Raw genomic sequence first — 13471 nt, 5'->3', positions numbered from 1 at the left:
TTACATTGTTAGATAAATGTCTGAAGACATTTTTCAGAGGCTGCCTGACTTTAAATTATAATTTTAACCGTTTTTAAATAATAATAATAATAATAATAATAATAATAATAATAATAATAACAACAACAACAACAACAACAACAATTCTTATTATTAGAGTTTGGTGCTGTGTTAATGACTAAGTATTGGATTCTGTACTGTGTTATCCAGTGTGACTGGGGTAAAGGAAAACACAGGCAGCACCATGGACAGTTCCCCAAGCTCCTCCTCAGATGAGTTGTTTATTGAAAACTGTGTGACTGTATGTGTGATTCTTTGTGTTTGTTGCAGGATGCAAGAACTATACATCAGGTACTCTCCGCGCTAATTGCACAACCAGTTTCTTCCCTATTGGTAACTGTCCTGGTGCTCGTAGAAAACAGAAGTGGGAACAGCTTCTTTTATCCCACTGGAGTTGGAAATGTTTGTTGTGTGTCTCTTTGAGTCTCTCTTCAGGTTGGCTGAAGGAACTCTAAATTACCCGTAGACTTCCTGCCATCTGCTATAACTCAGCATGCTTTGTGAAAGAAGAGCCAGGAAGAATTTCTTGCACCACCCTCACAAAACCTTTAGAAAAAACTGAACTCACCCAGGTCTGCCTCTGTGGATGCATATTCATCTGAATTTGTGGTGGAGTGTTTCGATACTATTTGATATTATGGTGTCTGTCATCCGGGCTATTACATTAGAACTGTCCCAGTGCACCTTCAGAATTACACTGAATGAAATGTCAGCTGTGTGATGAAAATAGTTCAATAAATTTAGTTTTCAGTCATAAAAGATTTAAAAATTCATTATGTCTTGAAATTCAAACTTTTGAACTAGTTTAAGTTCTCTCAAGCTGCCCTGTGGTAACAGATGAAGTCATCTGATTTGCATAAAACTTGAAAGATGAAGACTCTCTAGGAGTTTCTGTAAATTCACACATGCAACCAAAGGTCAATGACCTCATGCAACTCTCACCCTGGAGTACTAACCTCACTCAGCAACAGCATGACTAAGAGATCACATAAGGTCAAAGCATACAGTTAATCATTTGATCTTCTGTAAGTAGCAGTTTTCAAATATTATGAGATTATGATCAATTTTGTGAAACTTCACAGCCCCAATATTACTGAGAGTCATGTAATAATAACATCTTTGTAATAAATGCTCAGTTTGTTCTTCCAGGATCTAACGCCACAGACTAACATGGTTTTCCCTGATATATTCCGGATGGACCAGAGAGTACACAGGGAAGGAAAAGTCTTGAAGTTTTGTTGTTTGTGCTTGTACTTGGTAAGGAAAGGCTTATTATTCTGCAAAAAGCTCTTTTCTGGGCCTTCCTTACACCATAATTAAATTTATGTAACGAATAAGACAAAAACTGTCCACTTTTAAAGAAACCAATGAGGTGCAAAGAGGTTACAAATGGCTTTTAGAGCTTCTTAAGATTACACTCAGGTCACAGAGCAAGGGCAACGCTGCAAAAAGGCTTGTGTGGAATGGCATGAACAATATTTCACATTCAGATGATCAGAGAACAGCTTATCGAGTGCGTTTCTGAGAATTAGTTATAAATCCTACATCTTACAAGAGATTTTCCCCATTCTAGTTATAAGAAAATACACGGAAACGTGAACTCTCTTTGATGCTGTAACATGGAGTGAAAACACTGGTCAGGATCAACCTCACATATTAAAGTTGCCTTTCTTCCAGTGCAGCTTCTGGTGAACAACTGCCAGCAGTCTCGTAATGACTGACATATTTTAAATCTTACAGTGGTGTACCTACTGTGAGAAACACTTAAGAGCCTGCTGTTATCTTCAGTAATCCCTGCTGGCAGCAGCAGCTCCTCCTGAGAGATAAAACATTAACAAACTAAACAACAAACTCAACAGCTGAATGATTCCACACTACCAGTCATATGAGAGCTCAGCCTGCAGCTGCAAGGTTTTTAATACCCCTGGACAAACAGTAAATATTGTGAAGCAGAAGTGTTACATGTGCAGAACGCAGAGGCTGAGTAATCTGTATCAGGGGACTGAAACTGAAGGGCTACAGGGGTTAAAAGTTTACAAGTCTGTTATTTTTCCAGAGTGGAATGATTGCCCCACAAATATCTTTAATGACTCTAAAAACCAAAAAATTTGGGTGCACACATTTGAATTTATTTTGGATGGACATACAGGCTCAAATAGTAGTGCTGAAGATTCTATAATGTTGTTTAACTTTACAAGGCCAAGGCCAATTAACCTATCAGTGATCACTATTGAATAAAGCTGGCAGTTTGTCTTTGTCAGGATAAGAAGACAGCACTCACTGGATTAAACAATACTCATAACAATGGGAAAGTCAGAGTCAGTGAAGACAGTGATAATCTAAAGATCTTCTAATGATTGAAAACTGTAGATTAACACAAGATAGAAAAGTCTCTTGGAGTCAATTTTAAACAACTGTAGATTCAAAGTTCAAAGTTATTTGGACACCATTTTACCAAAGTCTGGATGAACACTGAAACTGTCACCCTCAGATGAGAGGAAATTGCCTGAGATGTTCAGGGACCAGGAAACTGCTGGATCACTAGCAGCACTGTCCACAATAAATTGAGTTTTATATCACCATGCACTAAGAGGGTGCGGCTTAAAAAAGAAGCTCCTGCTCCAAAAATCAACACTTTCAAACTTGACTGAAATTTGTAGCTGCCCACTTGGACAAGCCAAATGGCTTCTGGAGAAAAGTTTTATGGTCAGACAAGATAAAGATTGGCCTCAATGAAAAAAGATGTGCTTGCATGCAAAAAAAAGTGAGGCTTTCAAACTCTGTATCAACTGTGGTGGTAACAGCATGCACTGGGGCTGTTTTGTTTCAAGTGGTACTGGTACAGGTGGATGGAGTACTGAGGAAGGAGAACTACCTCCAAATTCCTCAACTTCACCTCAAATCAACATCTGGAAGGCTAAAACTTGGACACAACTGGATGTTCCAACAGGACAAAGATCCCAAATACACATGAAAGCAGGCTAATATTCTGGAATATTGTAAGATGTATAACTTCTGGAACTACCTTACCACACCATAGTTGTTTTTAAAAAATGGCTTAAAAAACAAACAAACTAATCAATACTAAAAATTAGGATCATCACCGACAGTCCCCTCTTTATCTCCTCTAGTTGGCACAAAACTTCACACTGCACCTGCAGACAGCCAAGCACACAGTTGCTCCCCTCACCACAAGTCGTGGTTTTATTCCGACATGCAATTCCCCAGAAAAGCTTCTTGTTTCTTCTTTAATTTCTAAATGACATAGTGGACATTGGTAGCAATCACAGACATCACTGGGAAAAGTAACCTGCACGACTGAGACACATTTTGTTAACAATATCAGTTATGAGGGCCTGAGTGAGTCACACCTGGTTCTACTGACTTTCACTATTCAAACTAGTGACCTGTCTGCAAACCCACTGTAATACCATCCAGCATATAATTCAGGGTAAATACTTATGCAGTAATTACAGTGCTGGCAGGCTACAGTGACTCAGTCATAGCGTTTTTAAATGGACCTCATCAGGACCCTATAACCACAGATCATTTCGTATTCACTAAACAGCGTGAACCCATTGAAACAGGAATGAGGAATTCACACACAGCAAATCCCTTCGTGCATATTAAAACTCCGTCCTGACAGAGTATCTGGCCATTACCATGCCTTGCAATGCTAATTTTCCAGGCAGCAGCTTAATGTTGCATCAAAAGATTAATATTTTCAAGGTCTTGGGAAGTCTAGCTTGTTTGCTACCTGTGAGGTTGCTATTGCTGACTCCAGCAGACCATTATTGATCAGGTTTGTGTTGTACGGGCCCAGGTGATTACTCTCAGACATACTGCAAAACAAAGGGTTCATAAACACAGCGTCTGGGACAGAGAGAGGCCAGCAGACCACAAATGCTCCTGGTAAGATAAGCTATGTAGAGAATACTGCATTTCTGTGGCTGGTTGACTCGGTGAGGCAGATGCTGCTCGTGTTGTAGCGCCGCATTGTCTCTCAAAGCGTTTCTGGCAATAAAATGAACAGAACAGACTCTTTTGGGGGGGAAAAAGAGATCCACATAGATTTAGAGTCTACAGTGTGGACAGGCTTATCGTCCAAAATACTTGTTTTTTTATTTTACACATAATTTTTTCCCTTTACACACAGTCAAATATTCTTTAAATGTTCAATACCTTTGTTGGGTTTCAATTACAGGCTAATTGTTCTCTGACCTTTTTGTAACTTTTTCCTAAGTTTTTTGTTGCTAATGCACAACCATGTCCTGCAGTGGTACTTCTGAGAAAAAAAAACTCGTAAAATATGTATGTGGGGTAATCAGGTTGTTAGTTCTTAACTGTTGCAAATCTGCAACGTCTGCCTGGAGAGGGTTAACTCTGTTCCTACACCCTGCTTAAGCTGGCATGAAGTGTAACTAAACATGAAGCCACAGTGGCTTTATAATCATTTGTATGCAGCAACATTTCCAGGTCACACTATTTAAGTCTAAAAAGTGTGTTTTGTTTTTTTAACTCAAGGCCTGGACTTGTGTTTGTTGCATAAATAAGTTAGCAGTTGGTGAATAAAAGCCTAAACCTGGCTTTGCTTTTGCTGAAGACACAAAACACATCATTTTTTATTTATTTTTTAATAGAAGATCCTTTATGGATGATTTTCTTCTCAGGTTTGAGTAACAACATATAGCAGTAATGAATATTAATATATTAGCTGCATGATGTTGCCAATTACTATGTTGGTAGGAAGATTGTAAGCAGCCTATTCACTTTGAATAAATCATCAAGGATAAGGAAGGGAGGACAGTAGCCAGTTTACAGAAGAGTCCTACCGTCAAGCTCCTCAACAGAGATGCTGGCCAACACATCGCTGTCACTGTCGGACAGCGAGCGGCTCAGGTAGTTCCCCTTGTAGAGCAGGCCTGCCGTTACATGGTGGAACGGCATCTTCTCCCTGAGAGACAATAGAAGAAATCATTTAGACAGCAGTGAGGGTAGAAAAGAGGAGCTGTACAGGAGTCTTCTCTCTTGGAGGATTAATTCCAAAAACAAACAAACCATTAAAAGCCCACCTTACACATTTCTAAAAACAGCAGCTTCTGTTTGTGACATTTCATGGTCCCCACAACATCACTGTAGAATTGACTTATTAGGGTTTCAAATTAGCCACAGAAAAAGAAAAAACTGAGAATTGATTTGCGAGCTGCGCAGGTTCCCTTTCAAACAAAACTTACAATTAAGTCAAGAAGAAAATAAGAAATAATCAGATTTTAAAGCGACAGTTTCGCTCATTTGTGACTCTGGCACTGCTAAAACAAATCCAATAGGCGCGGCATAAACATGCTTCATAAATGAAACAGAACTCATTCACTAAATGGAAAGTAACACAGCGTGTAGCTCGAGGTGAATGTGCTGAATTCATGTCTACGTTAGGTGCATATGAGCATGCCTGTGTGCAATGTAGGTGCAAATGAGTCTGAAGTAATTAATTATTCAATAAATTAAAGCTCAAGGGCACAGGGGGAAAGTAAAAGCACTGAGATCTTAGTGATAAGATCTCCGACAGGATTTCATCTAGATGAGCCCTTTGAGGAAATGCTTCTTTGACATAATGGAGGATTTTTAGAATGAACTGAATGATCTGCACCAAACTAAAGAATCACATTTTTCATTGTTTCATCTCCTTTACGGGTTAAGTTGACAGCAGAGCAGAGTTTCATACATCTCACAGTTATGAGAGCTTAGACAAAAATATTTAGAATACATCTAAATGTGAAAAGGGAAAAGATTTTACACTCTTAGGGTTACAGTAATTTTATGCCCTCAAAATCTGTTAGTTTATATTTAGAGGTTTTTATGACAAAGGCATGCTGCTCATTCTTCTTGCAAAACCAAAATAACAACAACCATAAGCCAGGGGTGATCTTTTCTTAGCCTTCACTGAAGGTTTTAGAGGAGTTTATAGTTATACATTAATATTGCCCTCTTTGTTTGTTTCTTTTATCTCGAAAGGTTTATTTTCCTACATCCTGCAACAACGATCAGCCATCTGTCGCCTCGCAGTTCACAACCGGCCTCTGCATCTTGCATGTTTGTCAGTTTAATAAGCATGCACATCAAGACGTCTGCAGCTCCGCCTATTAGGAGCAGCTTTTTCTTGCGCGTAATGTCAGGATTTTTCATTTCCTAATTCATCAATTATTCAGCCATTTCTCAGCTGTCATTTTGAATATTACAATCATCCCTCTTGTCCGCTCTTTCAACTTTATCGCTACGAGCCAACCCACATGATATCAGCTGATTTACACAGGTACTTTTCTGCATTTGTGTTGCCTGGGGAACTATTGATCAGAATGGCTACCATGTAAGGGCGACTTTCAATTCATATCAGAAATCAACACATGGCTTATTATGATAACAAGAATCATATTGAAAATATTTTGAAAGCAGACAATGGAGACACAAATTAATTAAAAGGCAGTTTGTGGTGCAAACTTTTGGTTTTGTAGGATGAAACAGCACTGTGTGTACTCTCAGGGTGGAGGGAAATTGTGGCTTCCATTGTGAGTTTTCTCACTTTCATTAGATTCTGCATTCAGCAGAAAAGCTCACACTAATCAAGACTAAGAATGAATGACATAATGACACTCAGCAGCAGAAATCCAATTCTTACTTTTTACATTCCTGGGATGGTTGTTGAGCATCTTAACAGGTAGTAAGAGTTTATGTGCAAGCTAGAATTATTAGTCTGTTGGATTGCTGGAATTTTAAACACCAGCAGTAATTAAATTGTTGAGTTGTTATTATTATTATTTTTTTAAATCAGTCATCTGTGTACCTGATCTCACCAAAAACCCAGTTTAGTAGTTGTTTGGTTGAAAATGAATCACATGGTGACATTTTTTCCTTAAATTCCCTAAATCAAGCATGACCTTTAAGTTATACTAGGTTTAACCTGGTATGCTGCTGTGGCAGACATATTCAATTATTTCCACACATTCATAGAGTAAAGAATCATTTTAGAATACATAAATGAAGCATGATGTTAGTTCAAGCAGAGCACTGAAGTCAGTGGTATTAGCCATTTCAGATCTTCACACGTTTCAATCTGACACTTCCCGCTATCACTCTGCTGATTCAGTTATGCCCACACCACTCCATCACAATTCCTTCGATCTCTTCCTCATGTGCTATTCATGCTATCATTTGATTTGACTAAGATTTGTTAAATTAAATGCACACTGTAAAACACTTCCTGATAGGTTTGTAGAGGAATATACTGTCTTGTGTAAATACTGGCTACTTGCAGTCTTCCTACCACTGCACATATTTATGGTGTAATACAGTATTTTTAGTGACAGTGGAAATTAATGTAAATGTTAAAATTGAAATAGCTGACTGACATCTTACAGTTAATGGCACAAAATATTTATTCATGCCAAATATGTCCATTTACGTTTCAATTTCAAAATGTAAAGAAAAAAAACGACTATGAAATATAAAAATAAATATAGACTAATGTAATTACACATCAATACGATACGGAGCCCCGCAAGGGACATGGGAGAAAAAAAAATTAAGACGGACTTTTGCGAGATCTTGCAAAACAAACTCGGGATCTTGCAAACGTTTTAGCCGCATTCTTCGGAGGCCGCCAGCTCAAAGCCGACTGGGAGGACGGTGTTCGGCTGTAGTAGGTCTCGACCTCCCGTTAGCTTCGAGATGGTGCGTGTCAGACATCTCCGAAAACGTCGGAGCACTTTTTCAAATATGTGATCTTCTAATCCGAGCAGATATTTGACGTTTACACAGCTACATTTACGCCTCAAAATATTTTAAAAGTTTATTTTGTGACCCAGAAAGAGTAATATTACAACTAAGTAGCTGCCGCCATTGTTGGAATTCAACATTTGCGAGATGTCGCAAAACTTTTGCGAGATCCTGAGTTAGTTTTGCGAGATGTCGCAAAAGTTTATCGTAATTTTATTTTCTCCCATATCCCTTGCGGGGCTCCGTACATCAAGGCTATGGGACATTAAGAAAGGATAAGATTTAGATAACACTTTACTAAAATATCTCAAGGATATGGTGTTTAATAACGGAAAAGATAAAGTGTGAAATAATGTGCTGAGACCATGAAACACTGACCTTCAACCCCTTAAAAAGACAGTGTAGAACAGAGCGCTTCACAGTTTTCAGCATCATTAGATCTGATTAAATTGATCAAGGTCTCAGCTGAAGAAGCTAATTTGCCCTTCAGGAACAAAGCATGCAGTAATCACTTAAATCAGAAGTGATCTTCCCTTCATCTAATCCTTACTCTCTGCATGCTGTGATATATATATTAGATGAACGGGAAAAGGAGGCAAGATCATGGAATTTAATACTCAGATCGAGTGCCTGATAAAAGTGAACCACAGAAATCAGCAGATGTTCCTGAGGATTTTACTGAAATGGCACAGAATGACAAATTCTGTATATGTATTTGAAGATGGACGATTACAAACCGTTACAAACAACTGGTTTCACTCGTTTACTTATTTAAATCACCGATTGTTTTAGAAATATTACAACATGATCCGCTCGAATGTCATCACTGCGCTCGTTCTGACTGACAAAAAGCCTAAAATCCAGCTCACAATGACAAAGAATTAAGAAAAGCACCATATCCTCACACATTTAAGAGACCATCCATAAAGCAATTAATCCACTAATTGTTTCATTTTTACTAGAATGGATTAGAAGATATTTTGCCCAAAAGTACATTTTATGTAAATTCACAAAAGAACATGGCACTAAAAGCAGATGAAACCCGCCCTTTAGTTTTATAGGATAGTAACTCAAATTTTACAATAGGTTGAGGCCATTAGCTGATGCTGTTACACAAAGTGACTTTCAGTCTGTGAGGGAATGAGCTAGGAGTCAGAATCTGGCTCAAGGACAGTGTATGAATTGACTGAACACTATTGTTGATGTTCGCACTAGCTGTGATTAGACCTGTGGCATTTAATCATGGGCCGAGCGGTCACATCAAGAGTCTTGATTTTTTAAGAGGTTCTGTACTAAAGGTGACAGCTAAATATGACAGGTGAGAAGGAGTTGGTCACAGATAAAAGTCTGAAGTCTCTAATTTTTTTAGATCCTCAACTTTCATCCCAAAGATAAAAGTAATAAGATTAAAAGCTCAAAAAAAGAACACAGAACTGTTCTGCAATGTCTAACCACAAACCTTGACATTAAAACTTAACCACGAACATGATTTTAAAAACAGATCTTCCTCAGATGGATAAAAGTCCATGAATGTTTTTAACAGTCATGCTTTAAAAAACAAAAAAAAAAGGCTGAAGTTGAGTATGAGCAAAGTGAAGCTCATGTTTCCTTTTTTCATGATTAAAGTTCCCACAGATGACTCATGGTAGATGGTTGTGTAAATACGGATGACAATCAGTAATATAATAAAGACATTTTAAAAGCCACTTTTTATTTGAAGGTGGCAACTCTAAGAAAATTACGGTAAATGCCATTTGGAGCATTCACAGCTTTGTTTTCAAAGCATTTTAATCACTTTAAATATTAGTATTACACATTAGCTGAAGGGAGAACAAACTATTAATGCACCAATTTAATACTCTTAAGACTTTCTAGTCCTGTAAAGACTGGGTCACTGCAAAAATGAACCCTATTACACCTGAGACATAAATAAAATCTCACTAAAGTTGCATGCCTTACGGGGAAAGCATTACTTGTGCTGACACTTCAAGGATAATACAAAGGTGACATGACTAATCAAAACTGTTTGACCTCAAAGGAAGAAGCAGGAAGCTGCAATTATGCAGCTGTCATTAAAATGTCTTATGTCCTCAAATAACTGGCAGGAAGACATGACGAACTCATTCCACTGCAAACTGTCCATCAACTGGATGCCAAAGATTACAGTCACAAAAAATGTTGAACATGCACATCAAAAGCCAAAACAATCCCAAATGTTAAAAATTATAAACCACTAAATATTTCATTTTTATGGGCAGATACTCTCCAAATGCTCTTTTTTAATGTTTGTTTGAATATAATGGAATTGAGCTGTAATAAAAATACGTTCTTTCAATTCAATAATTTTCATACCATTTTAGCACTACAATTTAAGCACAATGGACTTCCATTTAAGGTGTATTCATGCTGTAACTGTATGTAAATGTCCAGAAACAGTCACTATCTCTCTGAACAAAAAATATATGATGTGATATAAATGATCAAACTGAGTTTCACCAATATACTGATGCTTTGCCTCATAACTATACAAACAACTCAGTCCCTTGAATTCCTCACCTCTCTTCTCCTATAAGAAATCACTAATTGACCCATGACCGCATCAAAAGTGCAAAAGCAGCCCGTCCTCATTTCTGAGGTTTCACGTTTGAAAAAAAGCAAAACCTGATGAAAGAGCACAGCCTTACTCAGAGCTTCCTGCATGACAAGGAGGCCAGATGGCAATTTCTTACATCAGACCCTGCAGCACAACAGCCAACAGCAATGGGCCAATACAGAGCGGGACACGAGGAGAACAATGTGTACCAACAGCAGCCGCTCCAGCCACAAGATCAGCTTCGTAATGGACATAATACAGTGACAGCTTTGTGTAAAAATACATTCTCCATCAAAGATGTAACAGCAAAACAAAACCACCTGATGCGATGTCACAGACTGAAGTTTGGCTACACTGGCAGATTTCTTGAAAAGGTCCAACCACAGAAATAAATGCAGCAGAAACTTTGTGTGTAGTTAGATCATTTTTCATCACAGAGATTAAAATGAGAGCATAGTCTGTCAACTGGTCATAAAATAAATTGCCAATTAGAGAAATGACAGATGTTAAAATAAAAACAATGAAAAAAATAATAATTTCCAGACCAAACCAGAAGTTGGTCATTTCGGTTACAATGGTGTTTCTGTGGTGTGAGGCTCTTTGGTGCCATCTGATGACTCAGTTTGTGTAAACACATTGACCATAAGACGATATTATACAATACAGCGAATGCACAACACAGCTGCTAAAACAGACCTGAAAACAAAGTAATCCCTTCTCAAAAGTCATGGTGACACTTATTTAATTGCCTGTTGCTTTTGATCATTCAACTTTATCTATTCGAATGGTGTGCAAGGTGACAAGTCACAACAGGCAATGAAACAAATTTCTGTTGAAATCATAACGTGAAAAACATTTCCATTTGTCAATGAAATATGGACTTTTTGTGAAATTAAATTATGGCTCTATGACTTCCAGTGCCATCGACTGGGCAGCAAAGGCACACAAGGGGTTTAAACATTGGCCAAGTGAGTGCAAAGCCAATTCATCAAACCATCACTACAAAGCTGAATTCAATCTCCAAACTGAGAAAAGAAAAGACGGGAGTGTTCCACAGAAGTGCCACCTCTCTGCACATATTATCAGCTGCTCCCTGCAGCAACAGACCATTTCTCTGTTTCTCCCATATGATGATTCTTACCCACACTGGTGGCTGAGATTGTACTCTGTAGGATACTGCAGCACAACAGGCTCTCTTGCCGGACTCTCCACCACGTCCACTGTCCCATCATCCCTCAGGTATGGGTTGCCCGGCAAGTCTCCATTTACCTCCGCATGTGTCTCTGGCGATGGCATGCTGGAGGGCTCCACCATCTGAGGATCCGGCTCTGTGACCTCCTCCTCCATCAGTCTTTTATATGCAGTGCCTCCAGCAGCAGCAGTACAGTGCCTGTCCACAAACCACTGAACCCGGCTGCCTCCACAGTTTGGGTTTGTCCCAGAGCAGCAGCATCAGTTCCCTGAAATCCGTTGTTAATATTTGAGCAGTGAGAGCAGCAGGTACGGTAGCTCCTCTCACACTCCACTCTTGGCTTCTTACTCACTCCCGCCGTCCCTCCCTCTCCTGTCTGTCTCCCTCGTTCCCCCCTCTCCTTACTCGCTCGCTCACTCACTCTACAGCGCAAACATTCCTCCACATGGGGAAATGGAGTGAGGGCTCATTAGTGAGTCCCGATGACAGACTCAGCTCTGCTTGCCTGCCTGCGGCTGTACTGGCAAAGTACACACGGAGAAGCTACAGAGAGGGAGAAAGGGCGAGGCGAAAAGAAAGGGAGAGATACAGAGGAAGAAAAAGAAAATAAAGACACGTGAATTATTAGAGATTAATTAGAGACGAAAAAAGACGAAAAACAGGGAAATTGAAAGAAAAATGATAGGTAACGTGAAAAAGGCTGAAAGGGTGTTTTTGTACAGACTAGTGATGGGTCGTTCGCGAACGAAATGGCTCTTAGAGCCGCCTCTTTGACGTGAACGACGCGAGCCGGCTCCTTATCGCGAGCCGTCACGCGGGTTTTTTTTTTTTTTTCTTTCTCTCAGCCTCTCTCTCGCACTTTTTTCCCGCTTGACTCTGCACGCGAGCCTTGTGCTTTACGCTGGGCAGAGGGGGGAGGGGCGGTAGTTACACTCAGTAGCACAGGAACAGAGCCAGAGAGAGAGAAAGAGAGGCAGGGACAACAACATTAGAAAGGTATAGTAATCATCCACAACTATTTTCGGTTGCAGATGATAAAGGATTGAGAAAGTTTATTCATGCAGGTCCATATGACAGAGAATATGCATGTTCTTTTAGTTTTCATATTATAATTTATATTTAATTGTGTTGTGGTTTGCAGTGTTTTGTGTTCTTTTCACTTTAAATTTGTGAAAGGAAAAAGCTGAAAATTTAAATAGTTAAAACTTGAAATGTGAATAGTTGATTTTTGTATTATATGATTTATTTATTACATTTTATGTGGAGTGAATAAATAAAAGTATATTTACGGTGGCCCCTAGAGACAAAGCACATACAAACTTCAAATCACGTACGAACTCTGAAGCATGTACAAACTCCAAAACACGTAAAAACACGTACAAACTCCGAAGCACGTAAAAACTCAGAAGCATATAAAAACTCAGAAGCACATAAAAACTCAAAACACTACAAAAGACAACAGAAGTGCTCCAGGATGCTGGGCGCAGTGTTGAGCCTTTGTTATCTTGTGGCTACACAAGCCAGCAAGTACCAACGACCGGATTTGGTGTGTGGTAATAACAGGTAAATGAACTTTTTTTTAAATTATTTGAATATATATATATGAGTGCCTGTGTATAAATACACAAACAATACACACATGCTTTCAATTGTGTAATTTAAGTGATCTAGTAGCTCTGCTTTGGAAGTTCAGTTCATGCTAGAAATGTGTTTTGGAGTTTGTACGTGTTTTGTCTCTAGGGGCCACCGCATATATTTATATATAAACATATATAAATAAAACCACTTGTTTTTACGTTAGTAATTCCTTTTGTGCATAATTTTATATTATTGTTAATAATAAATTAATTAAAGCA

General features: G+C 38.7%; 1 protein-coding gene across 4 annotated transcripts in view; it reads right to left on the bottom strand.

Annotated features, from left to right (window-relative positions):
• caln1 (calneuron 1) overlaps nt 1–13471 on the bottom strand; it is a 76962-nt gene that overhangs the window by 52716 nt on the left and 10775 nt on the right. For 2 of the 4 annotated variants that reach the window (XM_085379652.1, XM_085379651.1), the window contains exons 1-2: nt 11565–11937; nt 4893–5014 (exon numbers count right to left, since the gene is read on the bottom strand). In XM_085379652.1, coding sequence (XP_085235778.1) covers nt 4893–5014; nt 11565–11770 — 328 coding nt within the window. In that variant the 5' untranslated portion in view covers nt 11771–11937. Of the gene's footprint in view, nt 1–4892; nt 5015–11564; nt 11938–13471 lie in introns of those variants that run through there. The other 2 variants (XM_085379653.1, XM_085379654.1) reach the window with 1 other exon arrangement.

This window comes from Rhamphochromis longiceps, linkage group LG14 (assembly GCF_057381845.1).
Source record: "Rhamphochromis longiceps isolate RC_006_pf linkage group LG14, R_longiceps_female_GT1.1, whole genome shotgun sequence".
Lineage (NCBI taxonomy): Eukaryota > Metazoa > Chordata > Actinopteri > Cichliformes > Cichlidae > Rhamphochromis > Rhamphochromis longiceps.
The sequence above is the reverse complement of the archived record's forward strand: the minus strand, read 5'-3'. Positions and strand labels throughout refer to the sequence as shown.